This window comes from Melanostigma gelatinosum (assembly GCF_949748355.1).
Source record: "Melanostigma gelatinosum genome assembly, chromosome: 5".
Lineage (NCBI taxonomy): Eukaryota > Metazoa > Chordata > Actinopteri > Perciformes > Zoarcidae > Melanostigma > Melanostigma gelatinosum.
In genome coordinates this window covers 16,207,433-16,233,034 of record NC_136638.1, presented here as the reverse complement: position 1 = coordinate 16,233,034, position 25,602 = coordinate 16,207,433, and the positions used below count along the sequence as shown (strand labels likewise).

Here is a 25,602-nt window from a genome sequence, read left to right as displayed (position 1 = left end):
GCAAAGATAAATTATGAAATATTTCAATTACTGTTTAACAGTTGTGACAAAATATATACATATGTGTAAAAATATTTAAAAACAATGTGCTCTTCACCAACATTTGGTTTTGCATCCTTTTCTGAGAAATCAGCACGTTTTAAAAGTTGAGTTCAGCACCACGGATAGCAACACACTCATATAATGCGAAACAGCAGCCACAACTGTATGAATTCAAAACATAAACCAACTATAAGGAACAGCCGTCTAAAATATCAAACTCCAAACTCACGAACATCAAGTACTTGTTGATGTTTATGTCTTATTAAAAAATTAGAGTCCGTGTAACTGCTGTGTAAATACCATGATCACTGCAGAGCACAAATCATTTTCTAACTCAATAAAACGGAACAACATCGTAACTAGTAAACTCTACGTAAGCTACAGCTATACTTGCTGTATTGAATTTCTTAACCCTCCGTTAGTCAACGATACCAACTCAATAACTTATTACTTTAGTCATAGCTCAAACGGAGAGTGTAGATGACAACACCATGGCCGTCTCATGCAGACCTTTAACGTATAGGCCTAAATAAAACTGCAACTTATTGCAACGAATGTTCTCATTTAGAAAATGTGCAACAAACAGTGCTGAATGTAATCAATCTCTTACCTTGTCATTGTTGGGTAAAGTCTGAGTTCTGTTAAAAGTGTCTCCTCCGTTAATACTGATCAGTTCACCATCTACAGGAGGAAACGGTCCGGGGAAAACCACTACGTCACTCTTCAGCGTGTCTGAGCTGAAACACACGTCATACTGCTGAGTAGCTTCAGAGTAAGACCAGCTCCCGTCAGGGTGGGTGGTGATCATCGGGGCGCTGTACCTGCTGAAACTGCCGTCTGTCCTGTGGCATTTGACAGCTATTAAACTGATGAGGCTCAGCAGAAAGATCACTGACACCGACGCAATGGCGATCAGCAGATACAGGTTCAAAGCAGAGAAGCTGTCCTCCTTTATGGGCACATGTCTGAACTGAGTCTGGATGTCAGCTGTGCTTTCAACCACCACCACCTCAATAGACACAGTAGCTGACAGGGAGGGTTCTCCGTTATCAGAAACCATCACCACCAAGGGGTGAGTTTTCAGGTCATTGTCACTCATTCTCCTCTTAGTCCTGATCTCTCCGGTGCTGGTTCCGATCCGGAAGAGGTTGTTTCCTTTGGGCTCAGAGAGGTGATACGAGAGCAGCGCATTGTATCCAGAGTCTGCGTCTACAGCCCTGATCTTTGCCACAAAGTATCCCGCTTCAGCAGAATAGGGGATGCTCTCACTGTTAACGGAGCCGTGCTCAGAATAGGGCGCGAGGATCGTGGGACTGTTGTCATTCTCATCCAGGACTAAAACGTTCACAGTCACGTTGCTGCTGAGCGGAGGAACACCAGAGTCTGTGGCCTGAACTTTAAACTGAAACGTGTTTAACTCCTCGTAGTTAAAAGACTGCAGACTGACTATGTCTCCAGTCTCTGAGTTGATGTTCACCATTGTGGATGATGGGTTACTTTGTAAAAACGAATAGCTCACCCGACTGTTCTGGTCTACGTCAGCATCAGTGGCAGTTACTGTTTTAATAATTTCTCCAACTGGCCTGTTCTCCCTTAGGAATACATTAATTAGGGGCTCTGGGAACTGAGGTGGATTATCATTTACATCAGAAATGTGTATGGAAAATACACTCGTGCTGGAGAGCGACGGGGTTCCTTTATCGGTGGCGACTATGGTGACGTTGTAGTTAGAGACACTCTCTCTGTCCAGTGGTCCGTCAACTAACAAAGAATAATAATTTTTGTAGTTTGTTTCGAGTTTGAGTGGAACCTCATTATTTATTTTAATGTTCACGTCACCGTTTTTCCCACCATCCTTATCGAGGACTGACACTAAAGCAACCACGGTGCCTGGAGTAGCGTCCTCTTTCACTGTGGTGTGCAGTGACGTCACAGTGATCTCAGGAGCATTGTCGTTTACGTCCACCACTTCCACCAGCACTTTACAATGAGCAGACATCGGAGGCTGCCCTTTATCACTGGCCTCTACACGTATCTCAAAAGCCTTCTTTTCTTCAAAGTCTATGTTGCCTTTTACCTTGACGACTCCCGTTTGACTTTCGATTTCAAAGATATCAAGCACGTGATCTTGATCTTTGCTTCTCAGTGAATACACAATCTCACTGTTGAGGCCCTCGTCTGCATCGGTGGCGTTCACAGCGATTATTATTGTTCCCAATGGCGTGTTTTCTGGAATTCTTGTTTTATACAATGTTTCGCTGAATATCGGGATGTTATCGTTAATGTCTAAAACATTAATAACGAGCTGTGAGGTGCCTGATTTCAGAGGACTCCCTCCGTCTACAGCGGTCAGTGTCATGGTGATGACAGGCTGCTTCTCTCGGTCTAACGCTTTCTGAAGCACTAACTCAGCAGACACACTGTCACCTGCTTTGTGCACAGCCAAAGAGAAATGTGCATTTTGGCTTAATTTGTAAGTGCTGACTCCGTTTCTCCCCACATCTACATCACTTGCTTCAGATAATGCGAATTTCACCCCTGGTAACGTACTCTCTGCGATGTACAGATTTTGCAATTTGGTCGTAAACAATGGGGCATTGTCATTTACATCCAAAATGTCGACATCAATACGGTACAGTTTTAAAGGGTTATTTATGACGGCTTCCACACTTACTAAGCATTTCAATTCCTCCGTGCAAAGCTCCTCTCTGTCTATTCTCTCACTGACATACAGAACACCAGTCTTTAGATTTACCTCGAAGAATTTTCTCTTTGATCCAGTAACAATTTGAAACATACGTGATTCCAAGTCCTGTGAATTAATGTTTAGGTCCTTTGCGATATTTCCAATCGGAGTTCCCGGGTTTACCTCCTCTGAGACGGAATAGGAGAGCTGCCCAGATACCGTTTCCCAGTTAAATTCCAGTAGAAAGAGCCCGAGACATATCCCAAAATATCTACAAGGCGAAAACATATTTCTGTCCAATATGAACAAAGCATGAATATGACTTCAAGTCAGGGTCAGATATCGCAGGCAGTATGGAAGATATCCACCGAGGTGAGCTTAGAATTTGATTGGAAAATTCTGTGTTTGTTCCACCGTCCTCCCTCTGTAACAAAGACTGAAGAAATGTCCCAATCGCCTGGAAACGGGAGTGGCCTCGTTGTTTCAGAGAGTAGAGCTGTCTCTGATGGATCAACAGCGGTGCCACGTGGTGAAATAGCCAACATGCAGAGATCAGTGAAAGATGAAGGCCTAATGCTGCAGCCATTTCAGCAGCCATTACGTCACACCATACACTATTGATACCATTCTATGTGCTGCTGGATATCCTAACTCAAATAAGAGCGATCGAAATTGCATTTCAGCACCATGGACAGCAAATCAGAGAATGTCTTATATAATGCCTGCTTTGCCTGTCCTGATGTGTGCTGAATGTGTCAGAACTATCTTTCATATCTTGAAACATGGTATAGCCTTCAGACACACACACACACACACACACACACACACACACACACACACACACACACACGCATACACACACCTGTTCACTCTCACTTTTGGTGAAATTATGACGTTGGGCATCCATGGCTACCAGAAATCATCCCATGCCCATGTATTTGGGCATCCTGCTCTGTAAGCAATTTCTGAATTGGAAAATGGTTCATAACAAATAAATGCAACTCCAATGATACCAAATGGTGCATTTGTAAAACTGCAATAGAAGACTGAACAATTGCCAAAAATGTGAAGTAGTAGAAATAAGTAATACATCTTCTTACTACATTCAGATCACTCCCTTCTCATGTTGTCTTTGTTTTTTTGTCAGCCTTGAGGGTATTGCATAAAGTTAATTGAACCCTTTTGTTCTGCTGCATGCAGATCCGTGGTGTATTTCGGTGTATTTGACTGTTTCTTCACATTTCCACAGAGACGGTAGTCATGAGCTTATGAACATTCCCCCGTTTGTAATCCCAGGATTAAGCCCTGGGTTCAGAAACTCCTGTCCTATTTCCATTCTGTAGGAAACATGATTTGATTTGCAAATATTAATAACCATCACGCACTGAGCCGCAGTCATCCGTTAACCCAAAAATGCAATAATCATATTGGCTCACAAAAGATGACCTGTTTGCCCAATTTTACTTCTAATGTATGGCAATAGAAAAAGTATGTTCTGCATACACAGACACTGAGTATATTGCACATTCATCTTATTTACATACACACAAGTGAACACACAAAGAGCGCCTAGCTCATCAGACCCAGACAGATCATGATGAAATTCAATGAGTTTATTTGTAGGTCACTGTCTATACTGTGCCAGCCTTCCAGGCCTTCAGTCTGGATTATTTTACTCATAAAATACATGACACACATGGACCACTGATGCTGCAGTTTACTCAGCACTATAAAGATAATCTGTCTTTATTATTCCAGGGATTCTGCTTCGTGGCCGGCTGACACTGCTGTGAACTGCTGTGAACTACCAGTCACACTCTTCCATGAAATAATGAACAGACACCAGAGTGTATACATTTACAATCCACAAGTAAACCTAGTACTGCACTGCATTGCCCACACACAGAATGAACGATATCAGAGACTGTACGACTGAACCCAACCTGAGAGCAATGTCAGGGCCTGATCATGCCTACTAGCCATGTGGAGGAAACACAGATTGTGAATAAAGTCAATAAAAGATGATGAGAACACATCAGCTCCTCTTCCAATGCCTCATACAGCTCCTCTGGGAAGTATCTGCACAACGGTTAATTAATCCATCAATAGCTCTGCACTAATACAGAAACAATTAATCACCATTTTCAAACACACAGCCCTCACAAAGAGACATGTTGCTTTCATTGATTACGTTTTAGTTGATTAAAACAACCAAGTCCTCATGACACAGTATTTCAGTTTTTATTTATGAACTCTGTATCCATTGATGAAAGTCACATTGCCTGAGGATATGTTTATAGAATTTTCTGAATAATTTAAAGTGAATAACTATGGTTCAGAAAAACACATTTAGTCCCTGAACACAGGGCGCTGTGCATAATAAATCTAGTGGTTGGATAGATGTGTGCCTGTTAACCTGCATCTCTGACGTCATAAAGTTAAAAGGAGAAACAGGCAGCATCAAGAGCAGTGTGATCAAAGGGGCAGAGGGAGCAGTATAGGTGAGGGGAGGGTTGTGGCTTGGGCGGAAGCAATGAACAGCCGTGTTTTAGGCATGTTTAATTAATGCATTATTAAAGGCCAACCACCACATACAGTATAGTCGCCTAATTATCTTCTGTATCTCGTCTATACTAAGAATTTAATGATATCCCTTGACATAGCCATCAACTGTGTGTTTGCTTGTGAGTAAGTGTGTGTGTTATAAGGGCGTGTACTGTGCTGTTCATCTCTGTGTGAGTGTAGATGGGGGAAGGGTGCTATCTGAACATGCTCCAAGGCGAGTCTCTCCCCCCTTTCCTCCTCTCTCCTTCTGCACAGCTCTCTTGTCTCCATAGCAACGCCATCTCTGGCACAGACATGATGCATGTGTGCACAAACACACTCCCACACTAATGCCGAAGCATATGGGTTCATTTTTAAAAAGGCACCGGATAGTATAAAGAATTACGCCGCTGGATTTCCTACCCACCTCTAGATTCATATCTGATACAGTTCACTTTCATGTAGCCTTTTTTATCTCACTGAACGAATTGGATCAGATTGTGAGAGGAGCAAAACACACACACGCACGCACGCACGCACGCACGCACGCACACACACACACACACAAACTCAAACCATGCTTGTATGCATATATACCACACCAGGCTGTCCACAGTGGCTGTTGGACTGCTCATGCATTGATAATGTAGCACTGCAGCAGCAGATTCACTCTTCTGGCAGATTCACTTTAACAGCAGTGCTTGCTTCTCTTTCCACCCCCCACAGCCTCACAGCGAGCCTGACCTTTGAATTCAGCCATGCCCAACCCACTGTCTCTGCCCACTCTCTGGGCCAGGGCTCCGGGGACCACCCCCCCTCTCGCGGTCCGCACACTGCATCCTGCTTCATGTGACGAGATACTGATGTCATAGTGCTGTTTTTGTGTGGAGTAGAGCGCATCTCGGCACAAGGGGGCAACCTACTCCTTTTGCACGTTTCCTTACGTTACCAAACCTCCAGATCATGTTTTTTGTTCTGACCTACACGTTTTTGCTTTTTCTTTGTGTTTTGAATTGCTGAACCTAATTCATAGTTTCAATTTATCTGGTGTTTCTCTGAGAGACAGCTGTGATATGACTCATACAGTAGTTGATTTTAGTGAACGTGTGACTAGAACCACACCCAATTGCAGCAGTGCACTAATGACTAAGATGTGCTGATAAAGCAGAGGGGATGAATAAAGAGGTAACAAGACCGGCATATTGTAATAGGAAGTGTGCAAATAGAGGGGGGTGTACTTGCTTTTCCATGGGACAATGACCCATAGCTACCATATGACATTGATATTTTAAGAATGTTTTTGTAAAATGTTTGTATTAGCAGGATTAGTATCCCCAGCTGTGCACAGACACAAGTAGCACCCTATAGAATACATTTACTAGACTACGAGACTACCAGACTCACACTGCACACAAACAGCTACACAAAAACATATCATCCATCCTCTACGACAGACAGGTAGAAAGAGAGAGAGAGAGGTTTGTGGAAGATGAATCACTTCTAATATTTAATCCAACTACCACTCAATCATTTATTTCCAAATCTGCACTCGCTTCCACTGGTTTCTGGAGTAAGTAGGACAGGGGCGGGTCCAGGGAAACATGAGCCGGAACAAGATGAAAACCAGGACACAGCAATATGGAGCATGCCCAAACACACACATGCACATACCCTTGAGATACAACTAGAGACACACCAACACAGTGTTCACTCATATGGGAAGTAACAGCACAATGCTCAAATCTCACATATTAATTACTCTACTGTAAAACAACAGGCAGGACAAACGGCATGCTGCTGTGGCCTGAGTGATTTCTCTTTTTGATGTTGTCATGATGTTGTTGTCCAAATGCGAATCAAGGACAGTGTGATTTAAATTTGAACTCTTATGTATATTCCTCCTAACATTTCTATCCAGCACCTTTTTTCTTTACAATTTTGCAGACACTTTATAAGATATGTTAGCCTCTCTATTAATGCACGAGCCATTGTTTCCAATAATACATAAGGACATTCATGAACGGCCAGTTTACAGGTGATCCGTATTCCAAAAGGCCCTCTGTTCTTAAAACCCAAAATACCCTTCATCATCATTGAGCTATGCAATTACAATTTCAGTCATTGAACCTTTAAAAGTGAATTTACGTTTCATGGTCAGCAATGCATCTATACAGCATGAATCACAGTGTGTCTGTGTAGAGTTTAACCGCAGGAGCGAATCATCAGGGTTTGTGAGATTCCCATGTGTAAGAGAGGTGTGATGGCGAGTAATAGAACTGGTGAGAGAGAGAGAGAGAGAGAGAGAGAGAGAGAGAGAGAGAGAGAGAGAGAGAGAGAGAGAGAGAGAGAGAGAGAGAGAGAGAGAGAGGACACAAGAGAAACATGCGCGTGCATGAATTCCATTCATATATAGTTAATTGTTGCTCATTGAGAATGTCAGTTATTGTAATCCAGCAAACACATTGTGAAAGCAGAAGCACAAGGTTTACATTGCTGCAACAGACCATGAATCAAAAGCGTCAATACAACAGGATGTAGGAACAAGCTTTGATAAACAGCGAAGGTAGCATGAAAATCTGATTGGTCAACTAGAATCACTTGACTGTAATGGACACTCTGATTGGCTCAGCAGTGCATAGAGACAAAGGCAGTGTTTGATAGATCGCTGCTTTCACAGGGTGCACCCGCAATAGATTCACGATCTCCCCTCTTGTATCCATGGTGACGCAGATGCAGCTCCCATCAGTGCCCCTCCCCACACCCCTCTTTATGAACACTCTGTACTTATGACAAGGACAGGGCATACATTTGTTTTTTTCAAATCACAACCAGAAAAAAGCAAAACTGCCGGTTGTATTCAACTGAAATACATATATTTTCCACATTGTGAACATTCACCCACTTTATACAAACATTTAATATGGCCATGGGCACATCAACACTCTCTTTTTCTACTATTGTCTTTCTCTGTTACCCACTAACACAGATAAACTGCATGACCCAAACATTTTTTGTAGGATTCAGAATAAATCTATATTTATAGTCGGGGATGGATAACCTAGATTTGTCAATCAAACTCTTCACTGGGGAAGAGGGCAGGGACTTTGTTAGGCTTTAATCACAACATAAAATGGGACAATACACGTTATCCATGGATCAATACTGACACAGAAACTCAATAACCATACCAGTCAATACACTGCCACATACAGAGTGGCAACAAGCTAAATAATTGAATGTATTGACACACAGACACACATAAGGCACAAGATGATCCCATGTCATTTCCATATTCTGCCACCAGGGGGAGCTTTTTTACCCTGGTCTGTGTTCTCGATAGCAGTTTCCACATGCACACTCAGACACACACTGATGTCAGAGGCAGGCTGTGCTTTAAAGCCTTATATTAGATTAGCACGCTCAGCCACTCCAAAAAAAATGGTATCAGTGGTTCAGATACACTAGCAGCCTCGGTGTCTGTCACACATCTCCTCTGCCTGCGGAAATTAAAATGTCACGTCTCCCAGATTGGGAAGGAGATCTGGATGCACCTAACAATACCTGCACATTCACATCCAGCTTGATACATATCAAAACAAAGAGGGAAAAAAAGAGAGAGAATTACATCAGCCACAAATGACGATTATGCAGAATATGAAGCATCCTTTTATGAAGCACTTGCACATGTAGTTTACATCATTCACATTCCAAGGGCAACTGTAAAGCAGTTTATCCACACTTCGGTGTCTCAGTTATAGTCCCCAAGCATCAGCAAATTGTACCCGTATATATATCATTGTAGCCATGTGTAATGCCTATTTTTAGTTTCTTATCAGTCATGCAGTACAGAATATGCAGCATGCGGTGCTGCATGTGAAGTGCACTGCAGGTGCAGGCCTGCTGCGCAAGGGCTTGGCCCATTTCTTTAAAAATAAAAAAGGGTCTGAATAATAGAGGAGTGTGCTGCCCTGCAGAGAATCTGACGTTGGAAACGGCTGAAATGGTTTTGTGAGGTTGCTCCACTTTCAACAGAAGATGAAGATGACGATTTATAAAATAATGACTTGCCTACCAATGATTTAAGCTTGTGCTCTGCGGCTGCCCGTCTCCGAGAATAGCAATCACCATCTTCCACTCTTATCAGCATCAACACTTAAACAGCATAAAAACGTTAGCAGCTACATGGGCATCACCTTAGCATGTGTAGCAACAGAAGGTTCTTACAATGTGGTGAGGATGTTAAGTGCACCATGAGTGTGCATTATAGCTTGTATGTGTCTGGTCATTTGGTTGGTGTGTGTGTGATAGAGACAGGTAGGGAGTGTACACTCAGTTGCCAGTTTAGGTTCACCCAGTTAAACCGAATACACTGATGCAACAGCCCTGCAATATAAAGCCTGCCTTCATGATGGTTATAATGTTCAGTTTTGGTGAAATTATTTTAGGTGTTTCTTCATCTTAATGGTCTTTTGGATGCTTTGTGGTGCTGTTGGGTCAACAGCATTGCGTTATTTGTTTAGAGTAAACATTAGAAACACCTCTCAGTATGATGCAATGCGACAGCACCCAGAATTATATATATTTTTGCAAAGGTTACAGATATATAAATGAGGGTTAGTATTCCACTCAATCAGGCCAATGCAAAAACACAACAACAATAAAAGAACACAAGGTAAAAAATAAAATGGAGCCTGGACATTAGCCTGGAATTTAAGTGTGAGTGGCATCCTCGTTTACTCTGTGCTGTTTCCTTTTCAAAGACCCTTCGTGGCATTATTAAGACGATTCCACCTAATCGCATTAGAGCAGCAACACAGTAGAATTATTACTTTACAGCCAGAAGCCTTAATCTAGGGCAACTGGGAATACCGACATTTATGACAGAATGGAAAGAAGGCTTTGACAGGAAGTTCCTATTTAAAGCACCTGAAGGAACACTGACAATGTGTTGTGACTAATTTCCACACAGTGCTTGGAAATCTGCTGGTTCCAGAAAGGTGATATTTATTGCAGGGTTACATTACATTGTACAGGTATTTCTATTTTACCGGTCACTGAGTGTATTTTTTCTTTTATTTCATACATATATACATTTGCACCATAAGAAGCACCACCAGCACAGTCTACTACTCTAGTTCTCAGTTAGAAGACAAAGCAAAGAGAATGCGGATTAAGACGAACATTCGGGAGTAAACAAGGGTTTAGGGAACAATTATACTGCAGTCTTATCGCAAAGACTCGTTTACAGTAGTCTGTAAACAAGCAGACCAATCTCCTTGTTATTTTGGTATCATGTTTTTAATGGCTTTAGTCTCTGCTTTGCTCCTTTTATACTCACAGCAGGTTCTCACTTCATTATCTGTAATGTGATGAATAGATTATCTAGCCGAGTGTCTACCATGGAAGATTCAGTTTGGTGTCCATGAAAAATGTAGTTTTCCTTTTCAATGTATCATGTAGCACCTGATCTTGTTATCTGCTGTTAAACCCCACTGATCTCTAAAGCATCAGACTAAACACAGCAACGTATGATGTGACACAAACAGCATTGCACTGAAACCTGGACTGTACGTCCAAAACGACATGACGTGAGAGTGACTGAGTGATTGCAACTACAAGTACAATCATGAATGTAATGTCACCACAAGATCCATCCAATGAAATGAAGCGTTCAATTAATTATTTGTTATAGTTTCAGACAGTGCAAGTGTCTTTGAAGTTGTCACATGCACACATATGACCAAAACTAATGTTAAAATGCAGGAAAAGTCACCATCGGAAAGTGAGCAACCTTACATAAATGAAATTTGAAAATCAGGACAAGAAAGCAGGCCTGAAGATTTGTGTTATGTTTAATTCCACAACAAGCATCATCCCCGAACCTGTGGAGACACCCTCAAATCAGATGAAGATGGATTACAAAGGTGTCCACAGAATCAAGCACTAAATTATTATCAATTGAACCATGTTGATGTACTGCAATACTATTACTGTTTCTTGAAAACAATATGTAATTGTCAATAGTTATCATGGTCACTCATCGTGCAGGCCTCACATAGACACACACACTGAAGCCACAGCACCAGGAAACAGCAGAGCTGTATCTTTAATGAGACATGATAAGATGAGCACTGTCAGCACAAAGGTCAGTTAACAATACATAACAACATGTATATAGTGCGTGTGATCCATGTTGACCCTAGTTGCTCAGTGCGTATAGAGCATACCATCAAATCAACCAACATGAAGAACAATATTGCAACCAATGAAACTAAAACACAATTTGCCTAGAGCAATCATTTTTGAGATAAGTCTTTGTCTTGTTGTATGAAAAGGAGAGGACCTTGTGGAGTTGTTTTGTACAGTACGACAAACAAAGCAACACTTTGTCCAAAACGCACCCTAACATTAACCAAAACAACTATGACAACCCTACTCTTACCTGAAACAGTCATTTTACTAACTGCAACCCTAAAACAGAGTGCCACTTTCTGTTGTGACCTCACCGACATAAACCCAGACAAATTCATTTGAGTCAAGTTGATTTTCTTAAAAGCAGTTAGATATGTTTAAAAAATGGAACATTTAAGTGTGATAACCAGTCGACACATTAGTTAGAAAAATAGGGGGGTGAAAGTACCATTTATAAATAAACATTTTTGAATTGAAACTGTGCCTCATCAGTATATCTGATTATCATGCAGCAAATGAAGTAGCAAATCACAATTGATGTCATAAGACTGAGAGAAAGAGAAAGGTGCTCTGACATATTCGGCTCTACACACAGCTCCAGATTATACAGAGAGAGGAGGGAGAGGAGAGGCTGTCTCTGTGGTCAGAAAGAGAAAGGAGAAAGGAGGGAGCTTGATCGGATGAAGGCTAATGGGCAAAGCTATGTTTTCCAATAGTAATCATCAACTTAACTCACAAAAAAAGACATAGATGAAAAAGATTGGTGAGAGAGTAACACAGCCTCCAAAAGCTGTCAGCCATTTTCTATCAGCTTGTAATTACACAAAGAGACAGGAGGGGGCATAAGAGAGAGTACCAGCGAGAGGAAATCAGGATGCGTGGGAGGACAGAGATGAAGAAAATCAGAAAGAGATTATTTGTGCAAGAATGAGATAGAAGAAGAGATTTGAAAACAAAGCGATGGACTGAAGAAACCAGCAAATGTAAAGGAACCAGCAAAATGTGAAGATGAGAAGGAAAGCACACCGGGCTGGAGCATAGTAGTGATAACGAGAACAAAGGCAGGGGGAGAAGGAGAGAGGGAGCCAGTCGGTGGGAGGAGAGAGTGGGATATGAGTCAGGCTTACAGCATTAACACTCATCTTCCACACCCTTGTCTCATTGTTTTATTCATACACTGCACCCACAAGATAAGATGGCGGGAAACCTGGAAAAATATTTGGCGATCGGTACACATGTAAACATACGCAGCTCAAGTGTGGTTACAGGGAGTCACAAATGTCACGATAGAATAATAGCTTTATCCCTAAATGCCAAAGTCCCTGAGTTACATTTTTCATGACAGATGGTTTGCCTAAAAATAAACACTGCGGTCCAACTTTACAAAATGAAAAGCTACATGTGGGATGAGATGACTCACCCACTGTACTGAGCAGCTCACTGGTTCACACTCCAGAAGACGACCATGGGAGCCAAATGACGCTCAGACCATTTCAAAAAGGAGAAGAAAACAGATAAGACATTTCAGGCTGTAGCTTTAAATTTGTGTTTGAAAACTACTTTCTCTCTGTATCTACATAATCATATCAGTATTGTCTAATCATAGTGATGCATGCCCCAAAGGCCACAGAATGAAATATATTTCTCTAATTAAAATACTGACTAAATTATCCTGTTTTAATACAAAAGGATGTACAATTGTTTATCACTGAAATGGTATCTTACTAAGGCTGCATCCAACGTCTAAACAGCTCACTCTGGATTTCCCTCACGCATTCAAACATTCTATCAATCAGAGATCACAACCCCATCACACGAATCTAGATCTCAGGACACTGGACGCTCTTACGTTTGCAACAGGATGACCATAAAGGAGACTTTCAACCAACTGTCTTCACTTGTTTCCCCACTTAATCGCTGTCTGTCTTGCATGCAGTCTTGCGCTGGCTGCTCAGTCAGTTCAATCCTCCAGGCATGCACTGATGACCGAAGCACAGCAGCAGATGTTGTGGCTGTATGAGCACCGATGCCAAGTGCAGTGCAGACCTACATCTGTTCTGGTCTCTGTTGATTCAGAGAATAAACTATTTGCACTTGTCTTAACTGCACTTAACAAAGCTATCAAGCACTGGTTATTACATCAGACAGACAGATGTGTTTTTCTTTAATTGTATTAATAATATAATTACAGTTAAATTATGACATTATTAAGATATGTGTTCATTCAAAAATAAAAGAAGAGAGCACATTGGCATAATGCAGCTCCCTAAGCTAAGCTCATATTATCTAGCATGGATTTAAAATGACACATGAAGATAGTTTAAATTGTTTTCATGAATTCAATGTTGTTAATGTCCACAGAAGTAGACCCATACCCACATAGAGAGGCCTTGATTCAGCTGCAGTGGAGTGACACGAAAGTGAGAGTGGCAAGGTCCAACCTATAGGACTCATCCACACAGCCGTGAGGCAATGAACTGAGAGTAATGAAGCTGCTTATATAACGAGTGGTCAGCACTGCTCACACAATACCAGGCACGGAGGAGATAGGAGTGAGACAGAAAAGGAATACAATTTGTTTTTACAATTTCTGTGTTAGCTATAATGCATATAGATAACCAGGTCAGACGACAAGCTCACGAATAAAACTAGCTTCCTTTATGAACATGGAAGAACCAGGTTTGACCCATATACTTGAGAATAGTGACTGTAGCCTGAACCAATCCACACCAAAGCCACACATGGCTCTGAACCAGTCTCGTCATGTTCTAGGACAAATGACAAGAGCGAAAGGAGCTGTGCCAGGGAGTCTTGGCCCGCAGTTGTAAATGCAGCTCACGGTGCAATTGTTGCCTCACTGACTCTGATTCTGCCCGGTTACCCCGGAGGCACGTTGTATTGTTACCAGTTTAAAGTCTTTGTCAAACAGTCGCAATTCAAGAAAAATATTGTTTTCTGTACGGTTGAAATATGTCAGTGTCACACATTATAGATACAAACTGGTATTAAGTCACACAGAAGTGCAGAATTTTAAACTGATATATCAGACTTAAAGTGAAAGTCACAAAATAGAAATTCTACAATACTGAGAAACAGCTATTTACAGTTAGTCTAAATCCATATAGAGAAGAGTCATTTTACTTTTTCAAACCCTTCTCTATCAAAGCACAGCACTATGAACAAACTGACCAAATACTCTATTAGCTGCACTGCAGCAGTGTGTGTGCTTGCTGACATTCACTATAACAACCTCCTGATTCACCAACACCAAATCACCGAAATAGTGCACAAAGAAGGCCAGCTAATGCAAACACACACACACACACACACACACACACACACACACACACACACACCAACGGACTAACACACAAGGACAGTACAGATAACAAACTGTTCAGCAGAATCTGGACAGCATGCAGTTTATGTGGAATGATATATCACCTAAAACAGCAGGGGTTTATTCAACTAATCAACACAATGCCAACATATTCATCAACAACCAAACTTAATATACCACCTCCCTTTCTCCAGTCACAGAGCTTCGTCAGCTTAATTGGTGAAAAGTAACTCTAGTCAACCTTGACAACTGTATGTGAGTGGTGATTGAAATCAATACTCTGTGACACAGAAACAGAAATGCTTCCTCTCACTCGCCCTCTGAGTTAACCCAGTATGTCATATGTTATCAAATAGATGTCAGAATGCAGAATAAAATAAATTTAAATAAATTAAAAAGCATTGCTCTAGAAAGACAGATCTAATTGACATTATTTAAGTACTATGTTGTGGACCTCAATGCTGTTTGTGTGCTCTGCCTAAGCTGATCCAAGTTCTCCTGTTCTCTTTTTAAATATAGTGCTGATAGGGGGAAATGTTACAGGTGAACATTATATACGTAGCTTATTAACTGCCTCCACAGTTCAGCTTCATCAAATGTTTAAATGATTGTGCTTGTTAACCATTATTGAATGCCTCTGATTCTTTGTACCTGATTAGAGAAGAAGACAGAAGAGAGAGAAGGAAAAGAAACATAATCTAATAGTGAAGTGGTGGGGGGGCTTATCTCAGTGACCATAAATGACTTACAATTACTGACCACATGGAACAAAGGAAAGCAAGGTTTACACTCTATGAATTCAAAGAAAGATGTTTCACTCAAAGGCAGAGGAAAGTAGTATTAAGAGACTTAAAGTTTGCAAAGCATCACAGTCGAGCGCAGGGCACAGATAGAATGAAATAGTTCAAACTAAGATCTTACATTAATTTAATGTATACAGTATACTGGGCAAGACAGAATGAGCAGTGGGATACCGAAGCCATAATTATCCCAGCATTAACCAGCTATATTACCTGTGTAATTACATACCCAGTGAGATGGTGTTATTGTTTGGTCAACTATGAATGTTTGGGAGCTGTTGTCTGTGCTCTGGCTCATCTCGGTGGTGAAAGTTATATCTGGGATGGAAGATGAAAGCTGTTTGGTACAGTCTTCCCGTTTATAAAACATAAAAGAGTTCACTCTGAATAATGTCTGAAATCCTGAAAAAAGTCACGTCCTTATGATATGATCAGAATTATTTTCAGTCAAGACAGGACGTTTGATTTTTTCCACGGGCTTTGATGTCTCACAGTGGATGTCTTTCTTTCTCTGAAAGTCACTATATCACCAAAGGGAACATGCTCTGCTTGTTCTCGGTTTTCTTCCATCCCCCTTTCTTCTGTGAAAGTGTCTTTCAGTAAAGTGGATTAGGCATTTGTGAGTATGAGCAATGTGTGTGCTTCTATGAGCACGAGCGCGCACATGTGAAGTGTCAACATAAAGACAGTAGCTGTTTTCGTTGTACCCTCCTGTGTGTGTAAATTAGATTACCATCACTGCTGCTGACCTCAATGTGAGATGCGCCATCCTTCAACAAAGCTGGAGCAATAAGAGAGAATGTGCCCTACTGACACACAACAGCACATGCACCATCCACAGCCACCACCCTACAGGCATGAGGCACAGCAGCACAGAGCTAAAAAGCATGTGGCAGAATGAGAGAGGAGCTAGACGACAGAAAGAAACCGACAGAACATGATAGGGAGACAGAAAAGGGTGGCATAGGAGAGAGCAAACGAAGGACAGAGACATAAAAGCGGGAAAAGGAGGCCAAGAGTGGGATGGGGGAGGGGAAGTGATATCAATATGGAGGGTAAAGAAGGAGGAGAGAAATAGCGAGGAGGCAGAGAGGGAAGCTGCAAAAATGGAGAAAGGAAAAGCAAACCACATGAAACGAAACGGAAGCAGCGATGTCTTATAGAGTTGCATTCATATTGCAGTATCTGACAAAAAAAGGTCAAACATAGGGGAGTCGAGAATGGACAGTGAAATGAAAAGGAGATAAATGCAGCAGAACACATTTTGAGAGGTCAACATAAAATGTGGGTACAAGGGTAAGGGAGCTGGATCCAGAAAAGTTGTCAGCATTCTGTACGTGTAAATGTAGAAGAGCAGCCACATCATATCAAGCCATTTCTCACAAGCTGCTGACATAACAGTACAGTATACACAGTCTTGCTGTAACCTCCTTTGACATTTAGCTTGTTCCCTTTGCCCTCTCGCCCTCCGACACTGAATACAGTTTAATGAGGAAAATGTTCTTTTAACAAAGACTACAGACGCACAAAACACAAGGGTCATTGCACTGTGAATGATTTTCAGTGCAGACACTCAGCATGCAAACACAATTGCACAGATCTGCGTAGCCAGCCAGGCAGACAAAGCTACTGGAGCAAACAGCCACATCCCCGCCAAGGAGAGAATACACAACAAAAATGTAGGAATATACAAGAGACATGCTGTATGTATAGTCTCCTGTTGAACAGTGATGTTTAAAATCAAAATCAAGATCACCACAACAGAGATGGATTTTGAAAATGTAGTCACTATGTTGTGTTGATTGTGCCAACATCTGCCTGTTATTCATTCATGATGTGTTGATTCATCAGACTGGGGCACGTCCCGTTGTGCTTGTGTTCTGAATGCAGCTCATGACCCGACTTGTAATTCATCCACTCCTCTCTCATCTGCTTTTCTCTCCCAGAAATGCCACGGCAAAGTAACCAAGCTCACCCAATGCGATCCACCGACACCACGCTACACTTTTTAGGTTTAAGAGATGCACTCATTTTTAATCACATGAATACATATTTTCTGGGCATCTGCTGTCCAGGCACAGCTTAGCACTGCTGCTGTATTGCAAAACACAGACTTTAATCTCACACACAAACACGTGCACATCAAATATGCACACATACGCACAGACAGACAGGCAGTTATTGCTATCTAGTAGCTCTGAATATTGCAGAGGGAGTGCACAGAAAGTGTGTACAGTCGTTACTTCATGAAGCCGAGCTGCTGCCTTACACTGAATCTGAACCAATGCTTTTCCTTCTCGCATTCATACTGCGTCCTGCTTTACTTCACATGCTGCTGGCTCAAAGTATTCCATCAGGTTTCAACAAAGACACATTAATCCATGTGTTTGTATCTTAATAAACCCATTTTCATTCAATATTGTGAGATGTCTATATATGAGCCTACAAAAGCCACTTCCCCTCCCCCCTCCTCTGCTGGTCTCACCATCCCTCCCTCCCTCTTCCGCTGCTGTTGCTAAGACAGCTGAGCACATGCTAGTCTGTGGAAACCAGTCGATGGAGAGGTGGCTCTCCTCGTGTGTTGCTATGGGCAACACACAGTGTTCGAGAATCTGCCCAGAAGCCGAGAATGCAGACTTGAACACGTGATAGAATATGACCGATTTATTTTTTGTCAATCAAAAGGGATCAGTTGCACAGAAGCTATTGTGTAGCACATATACACATACACTGTGTAAAGACACTATTATACATTGCTGTGTAGTATTTTTCCAAAGAACTAAAAGCCAATCAAATGAAAACAGTAAAAATATTTATTGCTTGCTGCTTTGCTGTCCTGTAATGAGTGAAGATCCCTGCTGAAGCTCAGAGCCCCAGCCCCACCTGACTGGCTGTGCATTGTGATTCACTGCACACCAGCCACAGGCTCCCTCTCTTCCCCTCTCTCTGTCGTAGCTGCAGCCATTCCTGGACCACTGAATCACCTCATCTACATCAGCAAGCACAGACCTCAAGTAACCCTGTCAGCCACTCCGTCACTCCCTTTACACACACACAAGAACCCTAAGGCACATAGAGGGGAAAAAACATGGATATGTGTAAAGGCGTGTAAAACACTGACCACAATTTCTCCATACTCTTCTGATGAATAGTTTCATATGTTTTTCAAATGACAACATTATACGAATGTCAATGTACTGAAAGAAGATTACATCTGACGCAGCAGTTCCAATGACGCAGATGTTACAGATCTTTATTGTTTGCAAATGAGACTTCTGGTGTTTTAAGTTTAAGCTAAAAAGGGCAAGTGGTTACTGGAATAAGCTGAGCAACTATAAACTGACTCTAAACATTCCACAATGTTCAACCACAAATTGCTAAAAAGATGCATTTATGTCTCCCATGCAGTTTATAAACTACTAGACACAGCCAAGCACGGAGTGAAATAGACGCATAACAGTTTAAAATATGAGTCAAAGTTGGTCAGTGCACTGAAAACAAACTTCTCAAAGGTCCGAAATAAGTCAGTAGTGATCATAAACACTAGAGGCTTTCATTTTCTGAAGAAAAAAAGGAAGGTGTTTTCTTTGGTTCTTGTCTTCTAGAAAGCAACCGGGTCTTCAGTATCACGAGAAATACAACATTGCTATTTACAGACATATCTTCTTATCCTAAAAGCTAAATTTACCAATATGCCATAACAATCCAAAACCTTCTATTTTATAGCATATCAATTTCACTTATAAGTACACAGGGACAACACAGCATTCAGGTACAAACACAGCATACTAACTGCATTTAGTAATCTGCACTCCACACTCTAAGCTGTGTGAGAACCAACCATACAACCAGCTGTCACATAACGCACAACCTCCTCATTTCCCCCACTGATGAATTTCATGTCCGTGGTCCATTTCCATCCAACTGCTCTGTGGTGAACTTCAGCACTTTTGGCACACTGTAATAATTAGGTTTTACATCTCACCGATCACCAGCATTCATACCAGAACTGCTTTGAGATAAAGTGATCTTTCTTACCTCTCCAGGTGTCCTCCTGTCAGGGAGCATCAGTGTGTTTGCGTGGCTTCCCGGGACTATAGTAGATCCTACACTCATTCTGGGCCCAACTAACATGTAGCGTTTGTCTCCAGATCTGTACTGGATGCTGTGACACAGTGTCCCGTCATAATTAGTCTCTTGCAGATATTTAGAAGTATAGTCTGTGGATTTAGAGCACTGCATTGCAATCAGCACGATGATACTGATGAGAAAAAGTGTTGAAACTGAGCCCAAAGTTATCATCAGGTAAAAAGTCACATTATTATCCTCCTCGTCATTTGTTGCACTTTTAACATCAGCAGCAGCAAAAGCCTCTTTGGGCTCCACGACTTTGACGATCACAGTAGCTGTTGCTGAGAGTGACACGTTCCCATTATCTTTCACCAGTATGACCAGTTTATGCTCCGCCTCGTCTGTCTCTGTGAATGAGCGAAGTGTTCTGATCCGTCCTGTATAGCGGTCCAAACCAAAGAGACTGTGGTCAGTAACTTCCTGCAGTGAGAACAGTAACCAGCCGTTATATCCTATATCAGCGTCATAGGCTCTGACTTTAGTCACCAAGTGTCCTGCGTTCACATTGCGGGGAATCTCCTCCACACCTTCAGCAGAACCGTTAGAGCTGACTGGATACAGGATGACTGGAGCGTTGTCGTTCTGATCCAGAATGAACACGTTCACTGTGACATTGCTGCTGAGTAACGGAGTACCAGAATCTGTGGCAACAACTCGGAACTGGAACGTTTTCAGTGTTTCAAAGTCAAAACTTTTTAGAGCCAAAATATCTCCATTTTCAGAGTTAATGTTAAGAAATGATGTGATTTTTTGGTTTTCATTCCCATTTCTCAAAATGTTGTACGATATGAGTGCATTATCACCCTCATCATAATCATAAGCACTCACTGAAAATAAAGATGCTCCTGCAACATTGTTTTCAATCACATAAAAATTATATGGATTTGTTGAAAACTCTGGACTATTATCATTCACATCTGATACAGTGACACTAATTGTCCTATGAGACGACAACGGTTGTTCACCAGCATCTTTACAAGTTATTGTTCCATCATACTTGGACTGATGCTCTCTATCCAGCAGAGATTTGGTGACTATAGAGTACATATTGTCTTGTAAAGATGGTGTTAATGTAAAAGGTACATCCTCACTGATATAACAGATTACCTTTCCATTTAGACCTGAATCATTATCAGTCACACTTATCAACGCTACTGTCGTTCCAGGTTTGGAATCTTCAGGAATTGCACTTGAAAAAGATGTCACCTCAATCTCAGGTGCGTTGTCATTCAAGTCCACAATAGTAATTACAACACTTTTTTCTGTTGCTAGTGGGACTGATCCTTTATCAGAAGCTTTAATGTCAATTTCATACTTGTCTTTTGCTTCAAAATCGATCAGTGCTTTAACAATAATTTCACCAGTATTAGCGTCCACTTCGAAAAGTTTCCGTAATTTATTATTTACATTATTGCCTAATGAATAAACCACCTCCCCATTTAAGCCATCATCTAAATCAGTGGCGTTTACTTGCATGATAGTTGTGCCAATGGGTGAATTTTCTTTCAGCACGGCAGCATATGAGTCTTTGGCAAACACTGGCATATTGTCATTTACATCCAAAACATGAACGATGATTCTCAGAGTTCCTGACTTAGCAGGCTTTCCTCCATCAACGGCTGTCAGCAGTAACCTGTGACTTCTTGCGGTTTCTTTATCCAGTGGTTTATGCAAATACAAAACAGGAATTTTCCCATCCTCTCCTCTATCTTTAACTTCCAGGCGAAAATGGTCATTTTGACTGAGCTTATACAGTTGGATAGAATACATGTCACTGTCTGGATCATGGGCACCTTGTAGTTGAAATCGCGCTCCAGGTAAAGCAGACTCTGATATCTCTAAATGCGTCTCGTTTTCGGAGAAGGTGGGGGAGTGGTCGTTTACGTCCAAAACCTCAATAGCGACGTAATGCACCTCTAACGGATTCTCCAACACAGTCTTTATCTTGATAATGCAGGTGCTGATCCGTTCGCATACTTCTTCTCTGTCAATTTTTCGGTTCAAATGTAAGATGCCGTTATTGTTGAGTTGGAACAAGGGTTCGGTCGATCCGGAAACGATGCGAAATCCTCTAGCATTCAGAGCACTGGTATCCAGCCCCAAATCTTTAGCGATATTCCCAACAACAGCACCCACCGTAAGCTCCTCTGGAATCGAGTATTGTAGCTGTGCTGACGTAATATTAAAAGTGAGAATCAAACAAAGAATGAGAACGAGCAGACGCTCCAACCACGCGTTGTATCCTCGTCGTGCCATATTGGATTTTTAAAAAAAAGGTTAGAAATAAAAATGTGATTCTACTCAGGAACACACATTTTGAACAAAAACAGGTTGCCAATATTCGACAGTTGTTGGTGAACGACTCAAATATGTGAAGCCGTTGCCCTGAAGCACAAGTGCACCCTGACGCGAAATACCACTGAACTGACGTAGAGGATGTTCAACCGAGAGTCGTTCACGTTCACAAGCAGTGACACCATGCGAGCTGACGTGTCAATGCAAACACACTTTAAATGTAAAATAATATTTTTATCTGACGTCCGATGTGGTTAAACATTTATATTGCTTGATGGTAATGAGAGCATAAACGAAAAAAAAGTGCATTCCAAGCCATTTTAAACCTAATGGAATGGAGAGGCAATATACTGTACCGGACTGAGGACATATACTGTTAACGTGTTATGTTAGGTGTTATGGTGTTACAGAAAGTGTTCTAATGTGTTATATAAGATTGGTTCTTGCATTTACGGAGGTCCCTGAAGGCCTCATGCCTTGACTGATGTTGTGGTTTTGAGTGCTGGAACGGGGAGAGTTAGGCTATGACCGGGAGCTGATGGTAAAAGATGTTCGAGAACGTCAACAGTGTTGACTGTTTGTTGGCGTAGGCTACGGCTCACAGTAGCCTGTATACTGTTCGCAAATAAAGGAACAGTACTCTCCCCGTTCCAGCACTCAAAACCACAGCATCCGTCAAGGCATGAGGCCTTCAGTGACCTCTGTAAATGCAAGAACCAATCTTATATAACATCTTAGAACACTTTCTGTTCATGATAACACCAAACATAACAGGTTAACATCATATGTCATCAGTCCGTTACAATACTATGATTCCACGTGATCACGGGGAATACCATTTAGTTCATAGTCGTAGACATAAAAGTGGGAATTACCTGCTTTTAACAAAGTAGTGATTTGACTTTTTTTTTACAATATATTATCAGGTATCTGGACATCAGAGCAGAACATCTCAGCACCACAGCGAATGACGCCACTTATAATTGCGTTAAACCTCATGAAGGACTTTAGATTACATCACTGTAGCCCAGATAGTTAAACAATGACTTCATGGATAAAGTGAAAGTGAGACAGTAATTTTATGAATGTATGCTGTACTGGTATGGGGTTGAGTATAGTGAAGAGGAAGGAGACCGCGGAATAACAAAAGGATCAGTGATCTAATATATATTGACATGTTCTTCAACTTACAACTATTCTCAAAAGGACATAGTTTGATCAAAATGACAGCTGGGTGAAAGTCAAGCATCCTGAACCACGATGCCAAACAAACAATGTGCATACATCATATACAGTTGATGGACTGATCTTATTGATCAACGGGCATATAAGTCACAGTTCCAGCGGAAACAAGCCATGGTTTTCACCAAATGTGTCTTACCTCTCCAGATGCCTGTCTCCTGTCAGGGAGCATCAGTGTGTTCGCGTGGCTTCCCGGGACTATAGTAGAGCCTACACTCATTCTGGGCCCAACTAACATGTAGCGTTTGTCTCCAGATCTGTACTGGATGCTGTGACACAGTGTCCCGTCATAATTAGTCTCTTGTAGATATTTAGAAGTATAGTCTGTGGATTTAGAGCACTGCATTGCAATCAGCACGACGATACTGATGAGAAAAAGTGTTGAAACTGAGCCCAAAGTTATCATCAGGTAAAAAGTCACATTATTATCCTCCTCGTCATTTGTTGCACTTTTAACATCAGCAGCAGCAAATGCCTCTTTGGGCTCCACGACTTTGACGATCACAGTAGCTGTTGCTGAGAGTGACACGTTCCCATTGTCTTTCACCAGTATGACCAGTTTATGCTCAGCCTCGTCTGTCTCTGTGAATGAGCGAAGTGTTCTGATCCGTCCTGTATAGCGGTCCAAACCAAAGAGACTGTGGTCAGTAACTTCCTGCAGTGAGAACAGTAACCAGCCGTTATATCCTATATCAGCGTCATAGGCTCTGACTTTAGTCACCAAGTGTCCTGCGTTCACATTGCGGGGAATCTCCTCCACACCTTCAGCAGAACCGTTAGAGCTGACTGGATACAGGATGACTGGAGCGTTGTCGTTCTGATCCAGAATGAACACGTTCACTGTGACATTGCTGCTGAGTGACGGAGTACCAGAATCTGTGGCAACAACTCGAAACTGGAACGTTTTCAGAGTTTCAAAGTCGAAACTTTTTAGTGCCAAAATATCTCCACTTTCAGTATTAATGTTGAGAAATGATGTCACTTTATTGTCTTCACTTCCGTCTCTGAGAATATGATAGTTAATGAGTGCATTCTCGGGCTCATCACCGTCAAACGCTCTAACAGAAAACACAGAAGCCCCTGGATCATTACCCTCGGTGACATAGAAAGTATAGGGACTCAGTGAAAAATCTGGACTGTTGTCATTCACATCTGACACCACAACGCTTATTGTCTGTTCAGATGATAATGGCGGCTGACCAGCGTCTTTTGCAAATACAGTTATAATGTATTGTGACTTTTTTTCTCTGTCGAGTGAGGATTTGGTGACTAGTGAATACATTTTGTCTTGTAAGGATGGTGATAAAGTAAATGGGACATCATCATCTATCGTGCAAATAATTTTTCCATTGAGACCAGAGTCCAAGTCATTTACACTGATAAGGGCAACTGTAGTTCCAGGTCTGGAATCTTCAGGGATGGAGCTTGAAAATGAGGTCACTTCAATCTGGGGTGTATTATCATTAATATCAACTATCTTCATAAATACGCCTTTTTGTGTAGCCAGTGGAGGCAGACCTTTATCTATTGCTTGAATTTCAATCTCAAATGTGTCCCTCTCCTCATAATCTATTAGACTTTTTACAATTATGTCACCTGTTAATTGGTTTATTTCAAAAAGCTCAAAGAATTTACGATTTACACTGTTGCTAAAAGAGTAAACTACATCTCCGTTTGGTCCTTCATCTAAATCAGTTGCATTCACTTGTAAGACTGTTGTGCCTATTGGAGCATTTTCATTGAACGTCACAGAATAAACATCTTTAGAGAAAACAGGTGCGTTGTCATTGATATCCAAAACGTTTACTAGAATATTAATTTCGCCAGATTTCGGAGGTTTTCCTCCATCCAGTGCTGTCAGCACTAATGTCTGGCTTTCCGCAATTTCCCTATCTAAAGATTTTTTAACTATCAATATAGGTATTTTACCATCTTTTCCCTTATCTTTAACTTCCAAACGAAAATGGTCATTGGGGCTGAGTTTATACTGCTGAACAGAGAAATGGCCCACGTCTGGATCTCGTGCGGCTTGTAGCGGAATACGCGCTCCAGGTAACACAGACTCAAAAATCTCCAGCGGTTTCTCTTTCTCTGGGAAATTTGGAGAATGATCATTTATATCCACAACTTCCACTGCAACATAATGGACCTCCAGTGGATTTTCCAGAATAGTTTTCAGGTTGATCAAACATATACTGATTCGCTCGCATACCTCTTCTCTGTCAATCTTCTGCTTTACGTACAAGACGCCGTCATTCTGATCGACATGAAACAGAGGCTCCGTATAACTTGAAACAATCCGATACTTTCTGTCTTTCAACGTGCTTTTA

At 41.5% G+C, this 25,602-nt stretch overlaps 3 protein-coding genes across 3 annotated transcripts in view; all 3 read right to left on the bottom strand.

Annotated features, from left to right (window-relative positions):
• The window catches only part of LOC306777142 (protocadherin alpha-C2-like), a gene marked incomplete at its 5' end in the record, with an annotated part of 118,870 nt that overhangs the window by 79,241 nt on the left and 14,027 nt on the right, over positions 1-25,602 (bottom strand). The gene's annotated exons all lie outside the window — the stretch shown is intronic.
• On the bottom strand, positions 641-25,387 carry LOC306777538 (protocadherin alpha-10-like; the record flags this gene model as incomplete). The annotated part of the gene is made up of 3 exons (XM_079268703.1): positions 641-1,355; positions 24,067-24,330; positions 25,284-25,387. The coding sequence occupies 3 exons, from the start codon at positions 25,385-25,387 to the stop codon at positions 641-643; spliced, it is 1,083 nt and encodes a 360-aa protein (XP_079124829.1).
• LOC306777539 (protocadherin alpha-8-like) lies at positions 19,586-21,991 on the bottom strand (the record flags this gene model as incomplete). The annotated part of the gene is made up of 1 exon (XM_079268704.1): positions 19,586-21,991. The coding sequence occupies one exon, from the start codon at positions 21,989-21,991 to the stop codon at positions 19,586-19,588; it is 2,406 nt and encodes an 801-aa protein (XP_079124830.1).